The following is a 27951-nucleotide window of genomic DNA, read 5'->3' as shown; positions in this document are numbered from 1 at the left end:
AGTAATGGCAGCTTGCATTTCTTAATAAGAAATCTTCAAAACGAGTCCAAATCAGGAAGTGCAGTTGCTCTTTAAGCCAGGAGATATGTGTAAGTGACTGTCAAAAGCACAGCACTGTCAGGAAAACCCCAAGAGTCCCGATGACCTGATAACCTGAATGGCAGGTATGCTGTTTCCTACATAGAAAAATAGAACTCTTTGAGAGACGCAGAAGAGAACCAACCTGTATAAAAGCACAGCCCCCTTCATTATCGAGGCATGGTGTTGATAACATCAAAGAGCCTCGCTAGATGCATCTGTTCAAGGCCAGGCAAATAGGAGATAGGATACAGCAGCCTGTGTAGTGATATGAGGTTCTGCAATACAGTGTTCCAGTGAAGTGGGTGAAGGAAGGGGGATGCTCACATATGGAGGTGTCCACCTGCTCCACCACGCTCTGCAGGGCGCTCTCCTCCTCCTCCGTCCGGCTCCTCTTCCCAACGTTCTTCAGCAGCAGGGGGTAGCGGGTCAGACGCTGCAACGGCGCCACCAACAGGTCACGCAACTGCAGCCTCCGGCACTCCTGGTTTCTCTCACACCACTAGAGTTGAGAAAGAGAGAAAGAGCGTGAGAGAGTGATAGAGAGAGTGAGAGAGCGATAAACCACCTCCAATCTTTTTGGCCCTATAACAAAGAACAAATAGCAAAAACATATGCATGATGAAATAAAAATCTTATAATCAACTATTATAGACTACAGTCCCAGAACCCACTGGATTCTCCAATTACATTGAATGAACTACAGGACAAAATACAAATCCTCCAACCCAAAAAGGCCTGTGGTGTTGATGGTATCCTAAATGAAATGATAAAATATACAGACCAGAAATTCCAATTGGCTATACTTAAACTCTAACATCGTTCTTGACTCAGGCATCTTCCACAATATTTGGAACCAAGGACTGATCACCCCAATCAACAAAAATGTAAACAAATTTGACTCCAATATGTACCAGGGGATATGCGTCAACAGCAGCCATGGGAAAATCCTCTGCTTTATCATTAACAGCAAACTCATACATTTCCTCAGTGAAAACAATGTACTGAGCAAATGTCAAATTGGCTTTTTACCAAATTACTGTATGACAGACCACGTATTCACCCCGCACACCCTAAATGACAAACTAACAAACCAAAACAAAGGCAGTCTTCTCATACTTTGATGATTTCAAAAACGCTTTTGACTCAATTTGGCATGAGGGTCTGCTATAAAACATTTATGGAAACTAGTGTTGAGGGAAAGACATATGGCATTATAAAATCCATGTACACAAACAACAAGTGTGTGGTTAAAATCGGCAACAAAAAAAACATTTATTTCCACAGGGCCATGGGGTGAGACAGGGATGCAGCCCCACACTCTTCAACCTATATATCAACAAATTGGTGAGGGCCCTAGAACAGTCTGCAGCAGTTGGCCTCACTCTACTAGAATCTGAAATCTGATGATCTGGTGCTTTTGTCCCCAACCAAGGAGGGCCTTGGTAGCACCTAGAACTTCTGCACAGATTCTGTCAGACCTGGGCCCAGACAGTAAATCTCAGTCAAAAATAATAGTGTTCAAAAAAAGGTCCTGTTGCCAGGACCACAAATTCAAATTCCATCTAGACACCGTTACCCTAGAGCAGTGTTTCCCAAACTTAGTCCTTGGGACCCCAAGATTTGCACTTTTTTTTTTTGCCCTAACACTACACAGTTGATTCAAATGATCAAAGCTGGAATATTAATTGATTATTTGAATCAGCTGTGTAGTGCACCCCTTGGGGTCCCGAGGACCGAGTTTGGGAAACCCTGCCTTAGAGCACACAAAAAACTATACATACCTCGGCCTAAATATCAGCGCCAAAGGTAACTTCCACAAAGCTATGAACAATCTGCGAGACAAGGGAAGAAGAGCCTTCTATGCCATCAAAAGGAACATAGAATTTGACATACCAATTACGATCTGGCTAAAAAATACTTAAATCAGTTATAGAACCCATTGCCCTTTATGGTTGTGAAGTCTGGGGTCTGCTCACCAACCAAGAATTAACAAAAATCGGACAAACACTGCATGCAGAATTCTGCAAGAATATTCTCCATATACAACGTAAAAAAACAAAAAATGCATGCAGAGCAGAATTAGGCCGATACCCATTAATTATCAAAATCCAGAAAAGAGACGTTAAATTCTACAAACACCTAAAAGGAAGCGATTCCCAAATCTTCGATAACAAAGCCATCACCTACAGAGAAATTAACCTGGAGAAGAGCCCCCTAAGCAAGCTGGTTCTGGGGCTCTGTTCACAAACACAAACAGAGCCCCAGGACAGCAACACAATTAGACCCAACCAAATCATGAGAAAACTAAAATATAATTACTTGACACATTGTAAAGAATTTACAAAAAACAGAGCAAACTAGAAAGCTATTTGGCCCTACACAGAGTACACAGTGGCAGAATACCTGACCACTGTGACTGACCCAAACTGAAGGAAAGCTTTGACTCTGTACCGACTCAGTGAGCATAGTCTTGCTATTGAGAAAAGCCGCCGTAGGCAGACCTGGCTCTCAAGAGAAGACAGGCTATGTGCCCACTGCCCATAAAATGAGGTGGAAACTGAGCTGCACTTCCTAACCTCCTGCCAAATGTATGATCATAGAGACACATATTTCACTCAGATTACACAGACCCACAAAGAATTTGAAAACAAATCAAACTTTGATAAACTCCCATATCTACTGGGTGAAATACCAGTGTGCCATCACAGCAGCAAGATTTGTGACCTGTTGCCACAAGAAAAGGGCAACCAGTGAAGAGCAAACACCAATGTAAATACAACCCATATTTATGTTGATTTATTTTCCCTTTTGTACTTTAACTATTTGCACATCGTTACAACACTGTATATAGACATAATATGACATTTAAAATGTCTATTTTGGAATAGTGTAATGTTTACTGTTCAGAGAGAGAGAGAGAGAGTACTGTACTGTAAGTAGGTAGATAAGTGTGTGTGACAATATTGAGAAAAAAATATTGATATTGAGAGAAAAAGCAATTGAGCAAGAGTTTGGGAGGGCCTTGGCAAGACAGAGTTAGGGTGTAAGAGTGAAATAGAGAGCATATTAGATAGAACAGCGGGTGGGGAGGAGGGAAAGTGAAGTTGTCGAGGAAGAAAAATGATCTCAGTGGAGAGTAAAAAAAACAACAGAAGGGTTGTAAAAAATAAAGATAAATAGTCACAACAGCAGAAGTCAAATTGTTACGTTCCAAATGGTCAGCAAGCCCCAGCACAGGGCGACCTTGCCTCAACCAACCCTGATTTACATTTCAAAATAAGCAGCGCTCGGCGGCTCCGGCCAGCAGTACAGTAGAGTGTACCTTAACATAGGAGCCAAAGTCCTCTCTGTTCTTCAGGCTGTCCAGATAATATAGTGCAGCGGAATAGTTGAGGCAGTACTTCTGCAGACAGTGGCATATGCTCTCCCGGAATGCCTGCCGACAGATAGAGAGACGTAGTGTTTATCTAGCTAGCATAGAGAGAGACACAGAAAGCTGGGCCACAGGAAAAACAACTGAGATATGCATTCATATTGTACATTTCATGGAGGGAGATAAAGAGATGTACATCTAGTATATCATGTTTGTGTGGGTCACATTTTCAAACAATGATGTGGCTTATATTGAGGCTTCTGATCACTTCTGTTCTAAATATTTAGTTATTTATTATAATATTTAATCAAAAGTAAGGATGCTGTTGAGAGAGAGAGAGAGAGAGAGAGAGAGACAGTAATTGTGCGTGCATGTATCAGCTGTACCTACCTTAGTGAGAAGCTTCAGCAGGTTGGGACCACCTCCTGCCACAGGGATCTCCCAGGACTCCTTGATGACACGCAGCAGGCTGGTGAGGAAGCCAAAGCTCACCTGGGGAACAACACATCATATTACAGAGTCCACATGATGACTATTGCTGTGTAGTCATATACAGTTATTATTTTGGCTCTTTTCTCTGGAAGTTTGGATTTAAAATCAAACAATGATGAAAGAGGTATTTTCATCCATATCGGGTGAATCGTTTAGAAATTACAGCACTTGTTGTACATAGTGCCCCCATTTTAGGGGAACAAGTATTGGGACTAATTAACTTATGTGTATTAAAGTAGTAAAAAGTTAAGTACACTGCTCAAAAAAATAAAGGGAACACTTAAACAACACAATGTAACTCCAAGTCAATCACACTTCTGTGAAATCAAACTGTCCACTTAGGAAGCAACACTGATTGACAATACATTTCACATGCTGTTGTGCAAATGGAATAGACAACAGGTGGAAATTATAGGCAATTAGCAAGACACCCCCAATAAAGGAGTGGTTCTGCAGGTGATAACCACAGTCTACAACCACAGTCTACAACCCACACAAGTGGCTCAGGTAGTGCAGCTCATCCAGGATGGCACATCAATGCGAGATGTGCGAGTAGCAAGAAGGTTTGCTGTGTCTGTCAGCGTAGTGTCCAGAGCATGGAGGCGCTACCAGGAGACAGGTCAGTACATCAGGAGACATGGAGGAGGCCGTAGGAGGCCAACAACCCAGCAGCAGGACCGCTACCTCTGCCTTTGTGCAAGGAGGAGCAGGAGGAGCACTGCCAGAGCCCTGCAAAATGACCTCCAGCAGGCCACAAATATGCATGTGTCTGCTCAAACGGTCAGAAACAGAGTCCATGAGGGTGGTATGAGGGCCCGACGTCCACAGGTGGGGGTTGTGCTTACAGCCCAACACCGCGCAGGACGTTTGGCATTTGCCAGAGAACACCAAGATTGGCAAATTCGCCACTGGCGCCCTGTGCTCTTCACAGATGAAAGCAGGTTAACACTGAGCACGTGACAGAGTCTGGAGACGCCGTGGAGAACGTTCTGCTGCCTGCAACATCCTCCAGCATGACCGGTTTGGCGGTGGGTCAGTCATGGTGTGGGGTGGCATTTCTTTGGGGGGCCGCACAGCCCTCCATGTGCTCACCAGAGGTAGCCTGACTGCCATTAGGAACCGAGATGAGATCCTCAGACCCCTTGTGAGACCATATGCTGGTGCGGTTGGCCCTGGGTTCCTCCTAATGCAAGACAATGCTAGACCTCATGTGACTGGAGTGTGTCAGCAGTTCCTGCAAGAGGAAGGCATTGATGCTATGGACTGGCCCGCCCGTTCCCCAGACCTGAATCCAATTGAGCACATCTGGGACATCATCCACCAACGCCACGTTGCACCACAGACTGTCTAGGAGTTGGCGGATGCTTTAGTCCAGGTCTGGGAGGAGATCCCTCAGGAGACCATCCGCCACCTCATCAGGAGCATGCCCAGGCGTTGTAGGGAGGTCATACAGGCACGTGGAGGCCACACACACTACTGAGCCTCATTTTGACTTGTTTTAAGGACATTACATCAAAGTTGGATCAGCCTGTAGTGTGGTTTTCCACTTTAATTTTGAGTGTGACTCCAAATCCAGACCTCCATGGGTTGATACATTTTATTTCCATTGATAATTTTTGTGTGATTTTGTTGTCAGCACATTCAACTATGTAAAGAAAAAAGAAAGAAAATTTAATAAGAATATTTCATTCATTCAGATCTAGGATGTGTTATTTTAGTGTTCCCTTTATTTTTTTGAGCAGTGTATTTTGGTCCCATATTCATAGCACGCAAAGACTACATCAAATTTGTTGGATGCATTTGCTGTTTGTTTTCATTGTATTTCAGATTATTTTGTGCCCAATAGAAATGAATGGTAAATAATGTATTGTGTAACCTTTGAGTCACTTTCATTGTCAATAAGAATAGAATATGTTTCTGACACTTCTACATTAATGTGGATACTACTATGATTACGGATAATCCTGAATGAATCGTGAATAAAAATGTGAGAAAGTTGTTCCCCGAAATGGGGGACTATATACAAAAGGTTCTGTGAAAGTTGAAAATGAAAGCTGACAGTCTGCACTTTAACCTCAGTCATTGATTGATTTAACAAAAAAAGGTTTTTAAATATAGAACCAAAATAAGAAAAAATGCTTCACTGTCCCAATAATTACGGAGGGTATTGTAAATAGAGTATGATGGCAAGGACTGATAATCAAACCTCCAATGTCTTGCGTCAATCACCTGCAGCTCTCTATTTTCTTCAGTAAAATAACCAGATGATGTGATATTGTGAAAACTCAAACCTTTTAACATATAGCCTAGAGTAAGATGATGTTGAAGATTTGATGTTTTGTGATTTATTTTGGAATTTCATTTTGATATGTGGATAGCTTGTGGTAAACCACCTCCCATCCAAGATCCAGTACCAAAACAATGCACATTCCCCTTTGACCCCTTCACTGTCATGGTCAGTTATCCCTCCGGGAGCTGGATAACTACTTTCCACACACTAGTGACTGCCTCACTGCCCCATGATAGCACGCCATGGCCCTATCATCTTATCGTTCTGCATGGAAGACTCCACCCACTGCACCCGTACAGGACCAGTTCTAATCTGATCTGGGTGGTGTTAGAGGGTGACCAGTGTGTTGGCATGGCGACAGCACTAAATAGAACACTAGCTATAATATAATAGGACACAATAAGGATATTTTGTGCTTTAATTATGTTGTAAACTCTTAACATGCCAAACAAATAAAGATATTTTAATCTAATCCAACCTATTGTAATATATGTATATATATGGTCATACCAGACACAGTTCATTGAGGTTGGCAAACAGCCTCCAGGAGTCCACGTCATGCAGGCAGTCCCTCATCTGCAGGTTGGTCAGCATGGCCAGAAACACCTGAGGAACACATTACAAACATAACCAAAAACACATTACAAACACAACCAAAAACACATTACAAACACAACCAAAAACACATTACAAACATAACCAAAAACACATTACAAACACAACCAAAAACACATTACAAACACAACCAAAAACACATTACAAACACAACCAAAAACACATTACAAACACAACCAAAAACACATTACAAACACAACCAAAAACACATTACAAACACAACCAAAAACACATTACAAACACAACCAAAAACACATTACAAACACAACCAAAAACACATTACAAACATAACCAAAAACACATTACAAACACAACCAAAAACACATTACAAACACAACCAAAAACACATTACAAACACAACCAAAAACACATTACAAACACAACCAAAAACACATTACAAACACAACCAAAAACACATTACAAACACAACCAAAAACACATTACAAACACAACCAAAAACACATTACAAACACAACCAAAAACACATTACAAACACAACCAAAAACACATTACAAACACAACCAAAAACACATTACAAACACAACCAAAAACACATTGCAAACACAAACACATTACAAACACATTACAAACACAAACAAATACATTAGAAATACCAATACAAACACATTAGAAACACAAACAAATACATAAACAAATACACATTACAAACAAACAAAACACACACAAATATATTATACATAAAAAAAACAACAACATTAGAAACACAAACGCGAGGGGTTAGATTTGTTTGTGCTGTATTCAATTGACTAGTAGAGAGGACAACGTAACATTTGATCACAATAAAGCTGAAGAAAGAGTTCCAACAAAGTATATTTTAAGGAGGGGCAGTTTGAAGTCAAAAGAACCGTCACAACATGACCTTGGCGTTCACAAAGCCTCACAAAGCACAAGGTGTTGGGTGGCATTGGTGCGGAGCCATTCCTATTCAAATGTGTGTATGTGCGTGTGTGTGTCAGGGTTTCCGTTAGGAAAATGTGTCGCTGGACATTTGACTGGCAGTATTTTAATTTACTGGACATTTGAGAAATCTACCGTACTCATATGCATTGGAAACATAACCCGATTAGGGCGTCCACCCCCGGTGCTCAGAATGACAGTAATCACATTTAGATTATGGTTATTAATATTAACAGAACATGCAACATGAGGATGCAGCGGCGTGCGTCCTTCTAAATTAAATCACATTTTATTTGTCGCATGCGCCGAATACAACAGATGTAGACTTTACCGTGAAATGATTACTTACGAGCCCTTTCCCAACAATGCAGTTAAAAAGTAGAAAATTAACAACTAAATAAAAAGAAAGTAGTAACAAAAAAAACTGATGCGCACTTTGAAGATATTAAAATAAAAGTTAACATTTACTTTTCCCCATCCAACAAAACAAAATCACTAGCCTATGTCAATCTATTATCACCCATAGTGGAAAAGTTGACCTATTCTATTTACCAGCTTGTCATTCTGTGCCAGGAAGAAATAGCCTATTCAAAACAGACTGGGACAGTTGTGGGACTATAGATCCCAAATTCATACAATCTGTAGGCCTGGGATACATAAAAAACAAGAGCCTGATGCAACAGATCAGAACGTTTAGCTTAAAATGTTAATAAACAATTATTTCTTCACATTATAAACACAGCAATGCTCACAACGCAGTAGGCTACGTGCAAATGTTCGTTCCATAATGGAAAACTGTCACGTTCTGACCTTAGTTCCTTTGTTATGTCTTTGTTTTAGTATGGTCAGAGCGTGAGTTGGGGTGGGTAGTCTATGTTCTTTTTTCTATGTTGGGTTTATGTGTTTGGCCTGGTATGGTTCTCAATCAGAGGCAGGTGTCGTTCGTTGTCTCTGATTGAGAATCATACTTAGGTAGCATTTTCCAACCTGTGTTTTGTGGTTGATTATTTTTCTGTGTCAGTGTTTGTTCCATACGGGAGGGACTGTGGCGGTTTTCATTTATTTATCTTGTTCCTTTTGTTTTCTGTGTCCAGTGATATTTCATTAAAATATATTATGGACACTTACCACGCTGCGTTTTGTTCCTCTTCTCCTTCACCAGACGAAAACCGTTACAAAAACACCATTGTCAGAAGCGCACCGCACATGCAAGCAGTTTCATGTGACAGAGATGAACATATCCTAGAAATGTCGAAATTGCCGAGATCTAAAGATGCAAGGACTAGCATTGGTTGCTAATATGACTAGGATTGTGCCTTTGGCTTCTGGAAAATGAAAGAATTGATTTGAAAACCAAATGAACATGAGATACTGGTTTCAATTGCATATGGAAGTCTTTATAAAAGAATTGCCTCCAAGTTTCTATGGTCGGATTTTGGCTAAGCTACTTTGAAGCAAGGTAAAACATGCCTCATAATATAAAGTAAAACTTTCAGGTTTCAAACAATTAAGTAAATGTTTTCAAAATGCATACTGCCTCCAGCTCATTGCAAAGTGTTGAGTGATCAGCTGAAGCCTGCTACCATTGTTGCCAAATGGGAAGCATGCTTCAATTACCAGCTTAGAAAAACAAATATTAGCTCTTTTTAATTATGGCTATCAAAACTTTTTTAAACATGTGACTGCATTTAGAATTGTTGTGCAATGATTGGGTTTATAAAAGCACATGTTTAACTCAGCAACGAACAAGCTGTTTGAGGAGCTGTAGCAGCAGCTCTCGCGCTGTGACAGATTTTCAGCTCAAACAAGGCTCTGTATCTGTATGTGCGTGTGTGACAAATAAGATATGACGACTAATGAAAATACACACGCGGCAATTTATTTCCACTAAATTTAGAAAATGTACCTATAGACCGATAAGCATGACCAGTTTGCATCAATTAATAGGCTAAAAAGCATTATTTTGCTATATATATTTTTTTTCTTCTCCCGGACAATTGGCCGGACAATTTTTTATTTTTTTTATTGGCCAAAAGCCGGCTATTACCGGCTAACGGAATCCCTGGTGTGTGATTTGATTTGATTATTAGGATCTCCATTAGCTGATGCCAATGGTGACAGTTAGTCTTACTGGGGTCCGACATATAAACGAAAAAGACATTACAGACAAAATACTTTACAATGTACATACATTTAAAAACATGAACATGTAGTGTGTGTGTGCATCTATCAGTTACACATACATGTCAGTACATATACACAACAAGTGTGTGTGTGTGTGTGTGTGTGTGTGTGTGTGTGTGTGTGTGTGTGTGTGTGGAGGCGTATATCAAGTAAGTCACCTCTTTGAGCACCATGAGCTGATCCAGGAAGTAAACACACTCGCTGGTGAAGAGTTCCCAGATGGCTTCATGTCTCTTGTAGTCCTGAGGGTCACTATCAGACTTCAGCTGAGACGAATCACAGTCCCTTAGGAACTCTTCTAGAGAACAATCCTGGAGATGGAAGAATGACAGACAGAGGGATGGTTGGATAGATGTTATTTGAACAATACACAAGGGGGGTGATTCATTGTGGTTCTCTCACGGCTAGGCTAGTGAGGTCATAAGTACGAGGCGACTGCATTCTGTGGCGTGTCTTGTTACTATGCCCAATGCTGTAACTAAAGTCTATTATCATCTGCTGTCTAGTTAGAGTTTATAAGTGTGCGGTTGTTATGTGCGTAGGCCAACAATAAAGTCTTGTTCCCGTCCATTGTTCCCGTCCATTGTGTCCATTTATATGTTTCAGGGGCTTCATTGTTCCTTAAGTAATTGCTAGGAGCACTGACTCAATTATGACTGGATGCCAAGTTACAACGCAGATATTATAGTTTCCTATTATAGTTTCCTATTAGAGGAAAAGGGGCTTATTCAGCATAGATCATATGTTCATATGGCCTTTCTCACCTTGTACTTCTGGAAGTCTGTGTTCCTCCAGTCTTGAATCTGTTCCGTCGAGAGATATTTCTTAATATCAGAGGCAGAGCATGTTCTCTTCCCTTTAGTCTGAGAGGAACAAATACAGGCTCAACGTCAAATGTTCCTTGGACAATCAATCAGGTTTTCCTACTATAGGTATGAGTTTCTGTTTGTCTAAGTGAAAATGTGAATGTGTGTATGTATACTGTAAGAGTGAGTGTGTACATGTGTGCACGGTCATGCACTTATGGAAGTGAACAGTGGAACAGTGAACTACAGTATACACCAACAGTGTTTGTGCAAATATTTGCCCATCTATCTATCCGTTTGGCCAAACACATTTAACTAAATCATTGAGTTGGATTGAATTGGTTTGGCTCAGTGTTGTTGACTCATTATGAAATCTCAGGAGGCCATGAGAACAGAGGGGAGGAAAGCGTATTAATTAATGCTGTGATTAAAAGTGGGTCAGAGAACAATGTCTTTAATTCCATTGGAGCTCGCCTGAGCACACTGGCAGCTTCACCGCCCGAGCAAACAAACCACAAACAACTAGACTGACCGGTGGCAGGCTAGCTAGGGTGAGCAGCAGGGGAGAAACAACACACAGATCGTACACCTACCGTGCTACGTCTGGAGAAAGGCCACCTGGGTTTCTTAGTGTCTGTGGAAATTGAGAAAGTGGTATTGTGATTGTCTACAAAGGCATCGCTCCATAGGTCTGCTGTTAAAAAAATTGTTCACACCAAAGGATATACAGAGGGGAGAACAAGTATTTGATACACTGCCGATTTTGCAGGTTTTCCTACTTACAAAGCATGTAGAGGTCTGTACTTTTTATCATAGGTACACTTCAACTGTGAGAGACGGAATCTAAAACAAAAATCCAGAAAATCACATTGTATGATTTTTAAGTAATTAATTAGCATTTTATTGGATTTTTGTTTTAGATTCTGTCTCTCACAGTTGAAGTGTACCTATGATAAAAATTGCAGACCTCTACATGCTTTGTAAGTAGGGAAACCTGCAAAATCGTCAGTGTATCAAATACTTGTTCTCCCCACTGTATGTAGACAGGATTTTATTAAAAAATCCCGCTGCAAATGGTAATAATCTGAAAATAGTTGATGAATGTTGGTTATATTTTTGTAAGAAGTGAACTTCTGATGCAGTTACTAAAGTCATAGCAAGGTAACTGTAAAATAATAGCTTTAAAAAACAACACTGATCACTGTAGGCCTACAATCTGGTCTTAAAAGCAATCAACAAGCTGTTAACAAAAATGTAGCAATAATGTGCAAAAAAGCAGCTTCAGTGTTAACCTGAAAAGTTGGAGAGATTCAGTAGGTCTGCCACCCCATTGGACACAAACAGGTCCCCCGGCGAAACATCCAATCCAGGCAGACTGACCACCACAGAACTCCGCCTCCTCTCCTGCAGTCTTGGGAACAGGGTATGAAGAGATAGACAGTTTCTAGAACATTCTGACTAATAAAAAGCAAATTTCTAGACCATTCTGATCAATAAGAGCTGACCAATAAGGCCCCATAGTATTTTTTTATTTTTTATGTAGGGGGTAGATCAGCTTTAATATTAAAGATAGATTGTGGCTTCTATCAATGTAATTGTCTATTATTTGAAATATTAAAAAATAATAATAATTAGCTTCTTTATTATTTTCCCCTAACCCTACCATCACCCCTCCCCTAATTGGAGTAAACTAATGAACGACAATACCTAGGCTTCTACATACTATATACATTTGATTTTACATTAGATCTATTTTGTTTGGCCAAGGCCTTTCTAACTAGTGTGACTAACTGTATTTTAAGTGTGAGGTATACTGTATGTCAAAGTGACCTATATTTAAGTGATAATTCCCGAGAAGCCGCGGTTGGAAGATATATTGGCACGGGTGTTGTTAGTCCGAGACGAAGTCGAGGGTTGTCAAACCGTGCCAATATATCCTCCAAACACCAGCTTCTCGGGCATTATCACTTTTATACAACGGGTTCCCAACATATTCAAATAATGATTTACATATTTTCATTAATGTAAGAAGTGCGTGACTGGCTGCAGGGAAGTCAGGCGCAGGAGAGCAGAACTGGGTAACAACCGGAGCGGTTTAATGAGGCAAAACCAACGGCACCCGTCGCAGACCAGTCTATAATGCACATACACTTTACAACAAACAATTCCACACACAGACATGGGGGGAACAGAGGGACATATACACGTAATGTAATGAGGGAATGTAACCAGGTGTGTGGGAAAATAAGACAAAACAAATGGAAAATGAAAGGTGGATCGGTGATGGCTAGAAGACTGGTGACGTCGACCGCCGAACGCCGCCCGAACAAGAATAAGAACTGACTGCGATGGAAGTCGTGACAATTAAAAAAGGTTAGATTCCAAGACGGCGGACTGAACACAGCAGTGCAGATTGACTTAAAATAAAAATGCAATGCAGGGAAATAAGTATTTGAATCCTCTGCAAAACATGACTTAGTACTTGGTGGCAAAACCCTTGTTGGCAATCACAGAGGTCAGACGTTTCTCGTAGTTGGCCACCAGGGTACACACATCTCAGGAGGGATTTTGTCCCACTCCTCTTTGCAGATCTTCTCCAAGTCATTAAGGTTTCGAGGCTGACGTTTGGCAACTCGTACCTTCAGCTCCCTCCACAGATTTTCTATGGGATTAAGGTCTGGAGACTGGCTAGGCCACTCCAGGACCTTAATGTGCTTCTTCTTGAGCCACTCCTTTGTTGCCTTGGCTGTGTGTTTTGGGTCATTGTCATGCTGGAATACCCATCCACGACCCATTTTCAATGCCCTGGCTGAGGGAAGGAGGTTCTCACCCAAGATTTGACGGTACATGGTCCATCGTCCCTTTTATGCGGTGAAGTTGTCCTGTCCCCTTAGCATAATGCTTCCATCTCCATGTTTGATGGTGGGGATGGGGTTCTTGGGCGTGTTGAGTTGATGCCAAAAAGCTCCATTTTGGTCTCATCTGACCACAACACTTTCACCCAGTTGTCCTCTGAATCATTCAGATGTTCATTGGCAAACTTCAGACGGGCATGTATGTATGTTTTCTTGAGCAGGGGGACCTTGCGGGCGCTGCAGGATTTTAGTCCTTCACGGCATAGTGTGTTACCAACTGTTTTCTTGGTGACTATGGTCCCAGCTGCCTTGAGATCATTGACAAGATCCTCCCGTGTAGTTCTGGACTGATTCCTCACTGTTCTCATGATCATTGCAACTCCACGAGGTGAGATCTTGCATGGAGCCCCAGGCCGAGGGAGATTGACAGTTCTTTTGTGTTTCTTCCATTTGCGAATAATCGCACCAACTATTGTCACCTTCTCACCAAGCTGCTTGGCGATGGTCTTGTAGCCCATTCCAGCCTTGTGTAGGTCTACAATCTTGTCCCTGAAATCCTTGGAGAGCTCTTTGGTCGTGGCCATGATGGATAGTTTGGAATCTGATTGATTGATTGCTTCTGTGGACAGGTGTCTTTTATACAGGTAACAAGCTGAGATTAGGAGCACTCCCTTTAAGAGTGTGCTCCTAACCTCAGCTCGTTACCTGTATAAAAGACACCTGGGAGCCAGAAATCTTTCTGATTGAGAGGGGGTCAAATACTTATTTCCCTCATTAAAATGCAAATCAATTTATAACATTTTTGACATGTGTTTTTCTGGATTTTTGTTATTCTGTCTCTCACTGTTCAAATAAACCTACCATTAAAATTATTGACTGATCATTTCTTTGTCAGTGGGCAAACATACAAAATCAGCAGGGGATCAAATACTTTTTCCCCTCACTGTATATATTAGCACTTCATATACTCGTGAGTAATAACATTCAATCTGGATAGCAACACAAAACAAATCATAAGACTTGAGAAATGTATCCACAAATATTACAAAAACAAGCAACACTCAAACATAACGGACAGTAAACAAGGAGAATCAAACTACCAAATTCTTTCAACCAATAGAATTATATATATATGGGGGATACAACCTTCCCAGCTCTGCAGAGTTTTCAGCGAAGAGACAGAATCATTTGTTTTGGTATTGTCCATATGTAGCTTGTTTTTGGTCACAGTCCCAGGAATGGCTGAAGAATTGCAACATTTAACTGTAGCTAACTCTGCAGATAGCCCTACTGGGTGATCTGAAAAGTCATAGTCAATCGATCAATAATATAATAATACTTAGAATTTTTTGATAATAATACGTATAATTTTTTATTTACAATCTGTAGAAATTATGAGAATCGAAAGGTCAGAACTTTTGTGAAACATCACAGCAAAGTCAAAAAATATATGGCAAATAGAAATCCAATATGCATGGTGTTAATAGATAAGATGGGAGGGGTTGAATGGAGCTGAAGCTTGGGAATAATAACAACTAATAACAACAAAACATACAATGTGATTTTCTGGATTTTTGTTTTAGATTCCGTCTCTCACAGTTGAAGTGTACCTATGATACAAATTACAGACCTTTACATGCTTTGTAAGTAGGAAAACCTGCAAAATGGGCAGTGTATCAAATACTTGTTCTCCCCACTGTATATACGGTAGTATGTATAAGCTGGAAGTAGAAGCTTAAGGTTGTTGTTCACTAGTTTACTCCAATTAAGGGGAAGATAGAAAATAATAAACGAAAATATATTTTAAAAAATATGTATATATATATATATATATATATGTACATTTGAAGTCGGACGTTTACATACACTTGGAGTCATTAAAACTTGTTTTTCAACCACTCCACAAATTTCTTGTTAACTACTGTATAGTTTTGGCAAGTCGTTTAGGACATCTACTTTGTGCATGACAAAAGTCATTTTTCCAAAAATTGTTACAGACAGATAATTTCACTTACAATTCACTGTATCACAATTCCAGTGGGTCAGAAGTTTACATACACTAAGTTGACTGTGCCTTTAAACAGCTTGGAAAATTCCAGAAAATGGTGTAATGGCTTTAGAAGCTTCTGATAGTCTAATTGACATACTTTGAGTCAATTGGAGGTGTACTGTGGATGTATTTCAAGGCCTACCTTCAAACTCAGTGCCTCTTTTCTTGACATAATTTTTTTTTGTAGACCTCCACAAGTCTGGTTCATCCTTAGGAGCAATTTCCAAACACCTGAAGGTACCACGTTCATCTGTACAAACAATAGTACACAAGTATAAACACCATGGGACCACGCAGCCGTCATACCACTCAGGAAGGAGACGTGTTCTGTCTCCTAGAGATGAATGTACTTTGGTGCTAAAAGTGCAAATCCAGAACAACAGCAAAGGACCTTGTGAAGATGCTTGAGGAACAGGTACAAAAGTATCTATATCCACTGTAAAATGAGTCCTATATCGACATAAACTGAAAGGCTGCTCAGCAAGGAAGAAGCCACTGCTCCATAACCGCCATAAAAAAGCCAGACTATGGTTTGCAACTGCACATGGGGAACAAGATCGTACTTTCTGGAGAAATGTCCTCTGGTCTGATGAAACAAAAATAGAACCGTTTGGCCATAATGACCATCGTTATGATTAGAGGAAAAAGGGGGTGGCTTGCAAGCCGAAGAACACCATCCCAACTCTGAAGCACGAGGGTGGCAGCATCATGTTGTGGGTGTGCTTTGCTGTAGGAGGGACTGGTGCACTTCACAAAATAGATGGCATCATAAGGTAGGAAAAATATGTGGATATATTGAAGCAACATCTCAAGACATCAGTCAGGAAGTTAAAGCTTGGTCACAAAGCCCTGACCTCATCCAGGGACTGCGGTTGAAAATTAGCCGGCTGGCTAAAACCGGCACTTTTACTGAAACGTTGATTAATGTGCACTGTCCCTGTAAAAATAAAAAAATTAACTCAAACTCAATCCAATAGGAAATTTGTGGGCAGAACTGAAAAAGCGTGTGCGAGCAATGAAGCCTACAAACCTGACTCAGTTAGGAGCTCTGTCAGGGGGAATGGGCCAAAATTCACCCAATTTATTGTGGGAAGCTTGTGGAAGGCTACCTGAAACGTTTGACCCAAGTTAAACAATTTAAAGGCAATGCTACCAAATACTAATTGAGTGTATGTAAACTGCAGACCCACTGGGAATGTGATGAAAAAAATGAAAGCTGAAATAAATCATTCTCTCTACTATTATTCTGACATTTCACATTCCTAAGATAAAGTGGTGATCCTAACTGACCTAAGACAGGGAATTTTTAATCAGAATAATTGTCAGGAATTGTGAAAAACTGAGTTTAAATGTATTTGGCTAAGATGTATATAAACTTCAAATGTATGTATTTATGTGTGTATATGTATGTACATTACCAGTCAAACGTTTGGACACACCTACTCAAGGGTTTTTCTTTATTTTTTGCTATTGTCTACATTGTAGAATAATAGTGAAGACATCAAAACTATGAAATAACACATGGAATCACATAGTAACCAAAAAAGTATTAAACACATCAAAATATATTTATATTTGAGATTCTTTAAAGTAGCCAAAGAATGCTTTTCCAATAGTCTTGAAGGCTGCTTTTCCTTCACTCTGCAGTCCAACTCATCCCAAACCATCTCAATTGGGTTGAGGTCAAAGGTCAGGTCATCTGATGTAGCACTCCATTACGCTCCTTCTTGGTCAAATGGCCCTTACACATCCTGGGGGTTTGTTGGGTCCTGTTGAAAAACAAATCATAGTCCCACTAAGCGCAAACCAGATGGGATGGCGTATAGATGCAGAATGCTGTGGTAGCCACACTGACAGTGTCACCAGCAAAGCACCCCCACACCATCACACCTCCTCCTGCATGCTTCACATTGGGAACCACACATGCAGAGATCATCCACTCGCAGACTCTGTGTCTCACAAAGACACGGCAGTTGGAACCAAAAACCTCACATTTGTACTCATCAGGCCAAAGGACAGATTTCCACCGATCTAATGTCCATTGGTTGTGTTTCTTGGCCCAAGCAAGTCTCCTCTTATTATTGGTGTCCTTTAGTAGTGGTTTATTTGCAGCAATTCAACCATGAAGGCCTGATTCACGTAGTCTCCTCTGAATAATTGATGTTAAGATGTGTCTGTTACTTGAACTATGTGAAGCATTTATTTGGTCTGCAATTTCTGAGGCTGGTAACTCTAATGAACTTATCCTCTGCAGCAGAGGTAACTCTGGGTCTTCCTTTCCTGTGGCGGTCCTCATGAGAGCCAGTTTTATCATAGTGCTTGATGGTTTTTGCGACTGCACTTGAGGAAACTTTCAACGTTCTTGAAATGTTCTTGATTGACTGACCTTCATGTCTTAAAGTAATGATGGACTGTTGTTTCTCTTTGCTTATTTGAGCTGTTCTTGCTATAATATGGACTTGGTATTTTACTAAATAGGGCTATCTTCTGTATACCACCCCTACCTTGTCACAACACAACTGATTGGCTTAAATGCATTAAGGAAATAAATTCCACAAATTAACTTTTAACAAGGCACACCTGTTAATTGAAATGCATTCCAGGTGACTATCTTATGAAGCTGGTTGAGAGAATGCCAAGAGTGTGCAAAGCTGTCATCAAGGTAAAGGTTGGCTACTTTGAAGAATCTCAAATATAAGATATTTTCATTTGTTAAACACTTATTTGGTTACTACATGATTCCATATGCGTTATTTCATAGTTTTGATGTCTTCACCATTATTCTACAATGTAGAAAATAGTAAAAATAAAGAAAAACCCTGGAATGAGTAGGTGAGTCCAAACTTTTGACTGGTACTGTATATACACTGCTCAAAAAATAAAGGGAACACTTAAACAACACAATGTAACTCCAAGTCAATCACACTTCTGTGAAATCAAATTGTCCACTTAGGAAGCAACACTGATTGACAATACATTTCAAATGCTGTTGTGCAAATGGAATAGACAACAGTTGGAAATTATAGGCAATTAGCAAGACACCCCCAATAAAGGAGTGGTAGGTCTGCAGGTGATAACCACAGACCACTTCTCAGTTCCTATGCTTCCTGGCTGATGTTTTGGTCACTTTTGAATGCTGGCGGTGCTTTCACTCTAGTGGTATCATGAGACAGAGTCTACAACCCACACAAGTGGCCCAGGTAGTGCAGCTCATCCAGGATGGAACATCAATGCGAGCTGTGGCAAGAAGGATTGCTGTGTCTGTCAGCGTAGTGTCCAGAGCATGGAGGCGCTACCAGGAGACAGGCCAGTACATCAGGAGACGTGGAGGAGGCCATAGGAGGGCAACAACCCAGCAGCAGGACCGCTACCTCCACCTTTGTGCAAGGAGGAGCAGGAGGAGCACTGCCAGAGCCCTGCAAAATGACCTACAGCAGGCCACAAATGTGCATGTGTCTGCTCAAACGGTCAGAAACAGACTCCATGAGGGTGGTATGAGGGCCCGACGTCCACAGGTGGGGGTTGTGCTTACAGCCCAACACTGTGCAGGACGTTTGGCATTTGCCAGAGAACACCAAGATTGGCAAATTTGCCACTGGCGCCCTGTGCTCTTCACAGATGAAAGCAGGTTCACACTGAGCACATGTGACAGGCGTGACAGTCTGGAGACGCCGTGGAGAACGTTCTGCTGCCTGCAACATCCTCCAGCATGACTGGTTTGGCGATGGGTCAGTCATGGTGTGGGGTGGCATTTCTTTGGGGGGCCGCACAGCCCTCCATGTGCTTACCAGAGGTAGCCTGACTGCCATTAGGAACCGAGATGAGATCCTCAGACCCCTTGTGAGACCATATGCTGGTGCGATTGGCTCTGGGTTCCTCCTAATGCAAGACAATGCTAGACCTCATGTGGCTGGAGTGTGTCAGCAGTTCCTGCAAGAGGAAGGCATTGATGTTATGGACTGGCCCGCCCGTTCCCCAGACCTGAATCCAATTGAGCACATCTGGGACATCATGTCTCGCTCCATCCACCAACGCCACGTTGCACCACAGACTGTCCAGGAGTTGGCGGATGCTTTAGTCCAGGTCTGGGAGGAGATCCCTCAGGAGACCATCTGCCACCTCATCAGGAGCATGCCCAGGCGTTGTAGGGAGGTCATACAGGCACGTGGAGGCCACACACACTACTGAGCCTCATTTTGACTTGTTTTAAGGACATTACATCAAAGTTGGATCAGCCTGTAGTGTGGTTTTCCACTTTAATTTTGAGTGTGACTCCAAATCCAGACCTCCATGGGTTGATAAATTTGATTTCCATTGATAATTTGTGTGATTTTGTTGTCAGCACATTCAACTATGTAAAGAAAAAAGTATTTAATAAAAATATTTCATTCATTCAGATCTAGGATGTGTTATTTTAGTGTTCCCTTTATTTTTTTGAGCAGTGTATATATATATATATATATATATATATATATATATACACTAAAAGGAAGTGATGCAGACGATTACATTGATAGAAGCTACAATCTATCTGCAATATTAAAGCTGATCTACCCCCTAAAAAAATGTAAAATAATATATATTTTTTTATAAAGAGAGATTTTGATGAATTTATGCATACTTTTTCATTCTTCCACAAGATTTAGTAGTCACGACACAAATCTAGGGTTGCTACCCAATCCGGCTGGTCGTTCATTGTATTTATGGACGCGACCCAGTTGTTCATTCTAATAGTTCCAACGCCATACTAGCTGGCAAATTTCTTATCCATTGCTTGCTAGCTAGCCAACTACGGCTAACTTACAGTCACATCAAAAAGTGCAGCCAGAATAACAGAAAAGTAGCTGGATTTGCATTTGTTTAAGCTGTTTTCTAGTTGAGATTTATTTGGAGTCATCCATAACAATGACCTAATGAGACGCGATTTCGCCTGCCGTTCAAAATGTGCTCGCTCACACGTCAGGACACCGTTGTTCAGAGGCGCTAGCCAACAACACAGCAACATAATCATTCCAAACTGAAGCTGGAAATACTGCAAACTAGCTGCACTTCGTTTTGTTTGACCTTTTTTCAATTGACATTTTTTTGTATAAAATGATGCCAGCTGATTCATGATTTCAACTGGCTGAGAAACACTGCCTGCCTGTATGTCTCGTCCCGACTCCCGACACGTTCATTACTATGGGACAGCAGGAGATCCAATTTGAACATTGAAACAATGTCGCAAATGTCAGAGACAGAGCAAGGTTTTACAAATCTCCGCGGTTGAAAACGAAATGTTAGTCTAAAAGAAATGTGAGATAATGTCGAGATGCTTTTTTATAGTGGAGATCAAGTATATAAATTGCCTGGCTGGGCTGATGAGACAGTGGATTGCGCATTCAGATGGAACAGAGTAAATAGGCATTTTAAAGCCATAGATTTAGAGGGTGGTAACTTGTGGAATGGACAACAGCTGGAATGCGGATTTAACCAATCAGCATTCAGGATTAGACCCACACATCATATAAAGGTATAACAACAATGCTTTATGACATAATAAGAGAAGGTGTAATACAAGGTGAGCAATACAGTATGTCAAAGGGAGGTACAGTATAAATAATACAGGTGTAATAACGAACACGAGTAATGGCGTAACAAATTAGTTACTGTATATTTAACAACATAATGGAAGAGAATCACCAGACAGAATATTCTCACAGTATTTGCCAAGAAGACGGTTTAACAGGAAATATCAGAATTCCTTTTGGCATTTCTACGTTGATGAAATACCATATGTACTCACTGCACTGTGAACTAGCAAGTGCATGAGGGTTTGTGGTAAACATTACCATAAAGCGCCTGCGCACATGTGTGAGCGTGTGTGTGCTTTTATAGTCCTCAGCTCTTCTGTCAGAGGAAGAAACTAAAGCATTGCCAGACCCAAGAACCCAGACCCCTCAACTGTTTTCACGTCATCCCTTTGTGTTGTTGTTGAGGGTGAACTGCAGGTACACACAGAATATTCAGAACAAATTTAAATCATGCAGAATTAATGGATTAGAGATTGCCAATAAATGAATTTATGTGTTGACATCTTATGCATTCGTTATGTTGTTTGCTATGGTAATAAAAAGTGTGTACCTACTTGAATTGACTTCCCTACCACTGCATAAATACACTGAGTGTACAAAACATTAAGGACTCCTGTCTCCTCCCATTCATCTACACTGATTGAAGTGGATTTAACAAGTAACATCAATAAGGGATCATAGCTTCCACCTGGTAATTCTATATCATGGTAAGAGCAGGTGTCCTTAATGTTTTGTACACACTCTATAAAACCAACCACAGTAGCTACCTCTGAGTTTACAAGATAGATTTCAGTTGTCTTTCCGGGGAATAGTGAGAGTAGTAATGATGAGCCAAATAACAACCTGATAGGCTGGTCTTTAGTCATTCAGTTTAACATTCACTACCAGTGCTGTGACTAGACTAGACTACTCACAGGCTTTATAGCTTTCATAGTGAGGTCTTGATTAACTCTCTCTCCAGTTGCTCTATTAAACTAAAAGCTCATGGGTTTAGTTAACGTACCCATGAGTCCAGACTTTTTTCCATTTTTTATTCCTTCCTAATAGCTGAGTAATGAATGACAATTTAGAGTATAGTAACGTTAGACTAGGGTTACGTGAGACACAATCCAGTGTTTGTTTGATTGAAGACAGAGTAGAACATAATCACACCTGGTAGAACATAATCATTTTTTTCAGAATGTGAATGGTGTTATAATTTTGTTATCTGTATACTGCACCATAAGTTAGACTTGGAGTACAGACTTTCGCTGTGCTTGGTGAAAGGTTATCTATAAATGACGATACCATAAGGAAGACAAACAGCTGAAAATCCATGGCTGTTTATGATGGCGTAAACAGAACCCACAAACAGGAACAGTTATACAACTACAGGGAACAGGGAAGTATGTTGGTTCTTGATTTTATTTGATGGTCTGTTACCAAAATGTCTCACCCTATCCAAAAAGTCTACCCATTGTCATTCTCCTTGGATTGTATGGATGTCCTCAGGAAACTGCTGTGTATCTCTAATGGTATGCTTATATAACCAGCCGTACTTCTCTTATGTAAACCACCAACAGAAGACTGACTGACTTGAGTGTAGACGAGGTGCAGCAAGCCAACGTGTACACCTCAGCGGTGTCCTTCTGTAAGTGTACAATGAGACCCGAGTAATGTGGTATGTTAGTTCTCCCATGGCCATGTCTGTTAACGCCTCAGCACAGATAATACCTCTGAGAGCAACTGCTGTTCTTTGTCCTCTCTAGGACTATCTTCTCTTTAGTAAACTAATATCAGTCATGGTAGTGTGGACCCTGGCGCATCTTATGGCCCTTATATGTATAGGCACACAAAGGGTGCTGAGTTAACAATACAAAGCTCAGTTGGTAGAGCATGGTGCTTGTTACACCAGGGTAGTGGGTTCTTTTCCCAGGACCACCCATACGTAAAATGCATGCAACCATAACTGTAAGTTGCTTTGGATAAAAGCAACTGCTAAATGGCATATATTACAGTTAACCAGCACCTTGAGCAGGCTATACGTCTTACAGTAAATGCAAGTGATGTTGGTGGTGGTGGAAGAGGACTGCATGCGGATCTGTCAAAAACAGTTCAGCACTAATTGCAGTTTATTTCCAAGCAGGTCACAAAGACATCATGTCTCATTGTGGCCAGTCAGAATGCCCTCTGTGTGTCGGCCCCTCTGCCACTGAGTTGAGCCACTGCAAAGAGGGGCACTTCGTCCCCCAAACCATCCCCCTGCAGCAAAATAACGATGCCCGAAAACAAAGCGGTTCTGACAAATGGTCTTCTGATCCCTGCCACCATGTGGGGGGAAATGAGGGGGATGGTGCCAGGGTGTAACTATAATAATTACAAGGACAATAGCTGCCTAATTATCCAGTAGAAGGGTCCTGCCAGGGTGGCCCATGGTGGTGGAACTGCTGGCAGTCCAGGAAAAACAGCATGAATGAGGCCTTGTCTCGTCCACACATAGGATGCTAATTTGATCACCCTGTTGCATGAAAACTTTGTGTATTTTAAGGTTTAAAAAGGTTTTTGAAGTTTGTAATTTCCACTTTGAATTTTTTTGTTTATGAAAAATGTATTATATAAATTATAATCCACATTTCCTGTTGCTGTATGATTATCTTCCTGCTGCTCCAAACTGGCTCAAATGAAGATCTTATATCTGTAACCATGGGACTCTCATAACTATACCCACTGAGCTTATGCTGCTCTGCAAACAGTTTCACTAACAAACCCAAAGCACAACGAATATACAATGGAGCTCCCTCTACTCTGGGTCCAATCTTATTTCGCCATTGAGCGCCAAATGTTCAATGAGAGGATGTAATGCAGGCAACAAGGCCCAGCTTGGGGACATTTTTCCCTCAAGATGTTTCCATACAAACAAACAAACTCCCGGGATCACTGGAACGGTGAACAAATTAGAGATAGCAAAAGAAAGAAACAACATGCAATCATGCAAATTAGAACGTTTGGCTCAAAAATGGTTTGTTCACTGAATGGAGAGAAAGTGGAATCGTCTCTGTTTTGGTCCCTTTCGTGCTGGGTTATATTCATTAGGGCACACCATAGCAAAACATTTTGCAATGGAAAACAGTCAGTTTTGTTCTGTTTGGAGCCTAATGAATACAACCCTGGTTTCCTAACTGCGTGCCATAGTTCAGAGTTAGTTGGTTATAGGCAAATTCCCCTCCTGCCATGCAAATAATGTCCAGGTAGTATATGGTAATTGCAGGCCACAGTGTAGGTATTTTTGCCTAAACCAAGTGGGGACACAGATAACACTCAAATCACTCTGTGGGACTTGCGGGCGGCAGACCTACCTATTATGGCAAGCCTCCTTGTCCTGTAAAAACAGACAAAGGCAGCTTGGTTAGGATAATTATGTTGAAAATGGCTTTTTATAAAGCAGATACTAATGTGAAAGGGCAAACACATAGACAGTGAACAATAGGACAGGATATCTACTGGATCTAAACATTAGGGGTTGGTTTCTCTGGCACAGTTTAACCTTACTCTTGGCCTAAGAAGTACTTTCAACAGAGAATCTCCATTGAACATGCTTTTTAGTGCAGGACTAAGATTAATCTGGGTCCGGTTAACAAGCCCTTGAAGGTCAATGATGATTTAAGAGCCTTGAGTGTGATGGACTTGAGAAACCAAAGGCCCTGGCTGATTTTAAAGGTGTAGAAACTCTTGCAGAATACATAACACTAAATCAACAGGCCTCCTGCTCCTACATAACATGGATATATCACTTTCAAACAAACAAAACAGTTCAATCTCTTGAAAAAATATTAATCTAGAGAAAAGTCAAGTGTTTTCATATGGTCGTTAGAATTTGAATAGCCCGATTAGCCCTTTACTATCTACAGAGAATGTTGGGGCTCTATTGATGGCCCGGATAAAATGCTGGGAGCCCAATGAATACATCCCCCCCATTAATTTATCCTAATGCCTACTGACCTCTCTATCACTGCTGACATTGGTGAATAGGAGGCCTGTGGAGGAGCCTTGCTGCCTTCCTAGGGCCTTCTGATCTGTGTGTGTGTGTGTGTGTGTGTGTGTGTGTGTGTGTGTGTGTGTGTTGTGAGAGAGGGAGGGCTTGCTGGGTGGTGGGGCTGTGCTGAGCTGTCAGTGCATTTACTGCTGATTCATTTGCTGTCAAAAGCTGACATTGTGAGCAGCCACCACAGTAAGCCAGGGAGAATGAGGGGGAGAGGACTGGTACCCAGGGAGAATGAGGGGGAGAGGACTGGTACCCAGGGAGAATGAGGGGGAGAGGACTGGTACCCAGGGAGAATGAGGGGGAGAGGACTGGTACCCAGGAGGAATGTGGTGGAGCTACTGGCTATCTGCTTTATAAGGCTCAGATAAAAAAATATATATTATAAAGTCACAGTGTGGCATATGGCCACCATTCATGCTCAACTGAAAGTTCACCATTTGTGATCATAACATTAACTCACCTGATCATCGCTATCATCAGGAAATGCAAAGTCTTTACTAACACTTTGCACACTCAGTGCATCCAGAGATCCTTGTCTCGTGCAAGTGATACCATTGCCAAAAGTCTTTGATCTATGCGATCTGCTTTTCCCCCAGCCTGCGGATGAATTGGGCAGATTATCGAGATGGTTTCCTTCAACGGGAGGGGGGCTGGCCGCCAGCGGAGACTTGTGCCTTTGTACTGGGGAGAGGGGACTCAACGGGGACGGTGTATCTTCCATACCCGACTCCTCCTGTGTGCTGTCCATCCTCACAGGGTCCCGGAAGTCCACCTGCGGACGTCGCGTGCTCCTCATCCTCCTCAAGGTCGGGGAGGTGGAGATGCGAGCCGGGGCTTGTCGGTCAAACTGGGTGAGCAAGCAGTCTGCCTCGACCAAAGACGTGTGTTTCTGTTTGGAGTGCGTTCTGGCCAAATCTATATGCATGATAAAGGGGTTACTGGTCTGCGTCTCCTTTTCCTCTGTGGGTTTTGAGACAGTTTGCGTCTCGACATTGTTCACAACCGTCACTTCCTTGTTCTCGTTCTCTAGCCACTCCATGTAACTCCAGTCCAAGCTTTTCTCTGCGTCCTGACCATTCTCGCGCACTATAACCTGTTTCAGCATAGACATCTTGCGCAAGACGGCATTGTAGGCCTAATTATGTCAGGAAAATAGTGGTATTTTGGTCCTTTTTTCCCAGGTGTGTTGGGGTCAGATCATCCACTGGCAGTTTAGCAGTTTAGCAGCAAGCAACGACATTTCAGTGACGTTTCTGTGGAATAAAATGTATCTGCATTGGGTCTAATACAATAAATAGCCTACAAAATACAAAGCCGTCTAGGCGAGCCGTCAAGTCATAATCTTTTTTGTTCCGAGTTCAGTCCACCACTCACGTTGTGAAACAGTGAAGTTATGGATTTGAAAGCTGCTTCTTTTGCCGGCAGAGGGTGGGGGTAGGGGAAGTTCCCACTAAGCACTGACCTACGCATTACCACGGGAAGGTGTTTGGGTGTGGGGGTATTTGATGTGCCCGCGTTGTAGATGGTTACATCGGTCCGCTAATACAAGACTAGCAAAGGACCACTGCACTACTTTTGTGAGAATGTAAAAAAATATATATAAGTTGTTTTTTTTTGGGGGGGGGTGGGGGGGTCCTACTTCCCGTGGATATCGAGCGATGCCAACTCTTTTTTTGGTCCTGTCCGGACCTTTTTTTCCTTTGCTTTTTTAGTTGTGGTCTGGACTGGCCTTAAATTCAATGTCAATGGACGCTGATTTTTCTGAAGAATCTAAAATATACAATATATTTTGATTTGTTTAACTGCTTTTTGGGGATACTACATGATTCCATATGTGTTATTTCATAATGTTGATGTCTTCACTATTATTCTACAATGTAGGAAAAAAACTTTCATGAGTAACGTTTGACCGGTAGTGTATTTCAGACATCTTTTCAATGTAGTTGCTTACTGAGTTATCTTACAGTTGATGTTCATAATATACTATAGATACAATCTCTAACAAGTTTCAAGACTACAGTTGCCTGTAAAAAAACAAACCTGTACTTTTACCTTCCTCATTGTCAATAGCTATGGGGTTTAAAAGCCTACTTTTAACAACCCAAAGGTTTTATTGTTGAATACAGCGCAACAGTATAACTGTGACGCTACACTACACTGCAACATTGTATCAGTTCAGTGTCACGCCTTAGCAGTTTTAGCGTGGGAAAAGGACAGCACAAGACCCCCATGCACCTGATCCAACTTTCCCATACTAGTGATTATGGAAACAAATTTAGACTTTTACAATGGGCCTCTCCATGCCATGTTAAGTGCTATTTAATCATCTCAGGTAGGATTATTTCATTAGAATTCCCAACAGTAAAATTATTTAGTGACTGATTAGCTCTTTGTTGTTGTCGCGGTGTGCCGGCTGCAGAAGAGAACCTGCACGCACACCCACGAGGTGAATACCGTGTGGGAAACATAAACTAGGATTAGATTATCTAGACTACAATTATTATTAATTAACGATAGGCTAAATAATAACAAACTATTCACATGACAAAAGTTAAAAAGGAGTCGAATGAAGAAGAGCAAAGCCCTGTGTTTACTCACGGCCGTGTGTCCTGTCTCCGCAATGGACCATCCGCTGCGCTTGTGCTGTAGCGACGATTTCGGAGTGCTGCGCTGGGAGTTGCTCTGTCATGTCA

The 27951-nt window shown here is 41.4% G+C and overlaps 1 protein-coding gene across 3 annotated transcripts in view; it reads right to left on the bottom strand.

Annotated features, from left to right (window-relative positions):
• Positions 1-27951, bottom strand: part of LOC139373690 (pleckstrin homology domain-containing family G member 7-like) — a 36902-nt gene extending 8951 nt beyond the window's left edge. For 2 of the 3 annotated variants that reach the window (XM_071114547.1, XM_071114567.1), the window contains exons 1-11: positions 27857-27946; positions 25719-26511; positions 24573-24595; positions 12052-12170; positions 11353-11393; positions 10718-10816; positions 10112-10264; positions 6747-6842; positions 3845-3946; positions 3404-3517; positions 406-580 (exon numbers count right to left, since the gene is read on the bottom strand). In XM_071114547.1, the coding sequence (XP_070970648.1) occupies positions 406-580; positions 3404-3517; positions 3845-3946; positions 6747-6842; positions 10112-10264; positions 10718-10816; positions 11353-11393; positions 12052-12170; positions 24573-24595; positions 25719-26369 (1573 nt within the window). In that variant the 5' untranslated portion in view covers positions 26370-26511; positions 27857-27946. Of the gene's footprint in view, positions 1-405; positions 581-3403; positions 3518-3844; positions 3947-6746; positions 6843-10111; positions 10265-10717; positions 10817-11352; positions 11394-12051; positions 12171-24572; positions 24596-25718; positions 26512-27856 lie in introns of all 3 variants that reach the window. The other variant, XM_071114557.1, reaches the window with a different exon arrangement.

Source organism: Oncorhynchus clarkii, chromosome 2 (genome assembly GCF_045791955.1).
Source record: "Oncorhynchus clarkii lewisi isolate Uvic-CL-2024 chromosome 2, UVic_Ocla_1.0, whole genome shotgun sequence".
Classification (NCBI taxonomy): Eukaryota; Metazoa; Chordata; class Actinopteri; order Salmoniformes; family Salmonidae; genus Oncorhynchus; species Oncorhynchus clarkii.
This window is presented reverse-complemented; position numbering and strand designations above follow the sequence as displayed.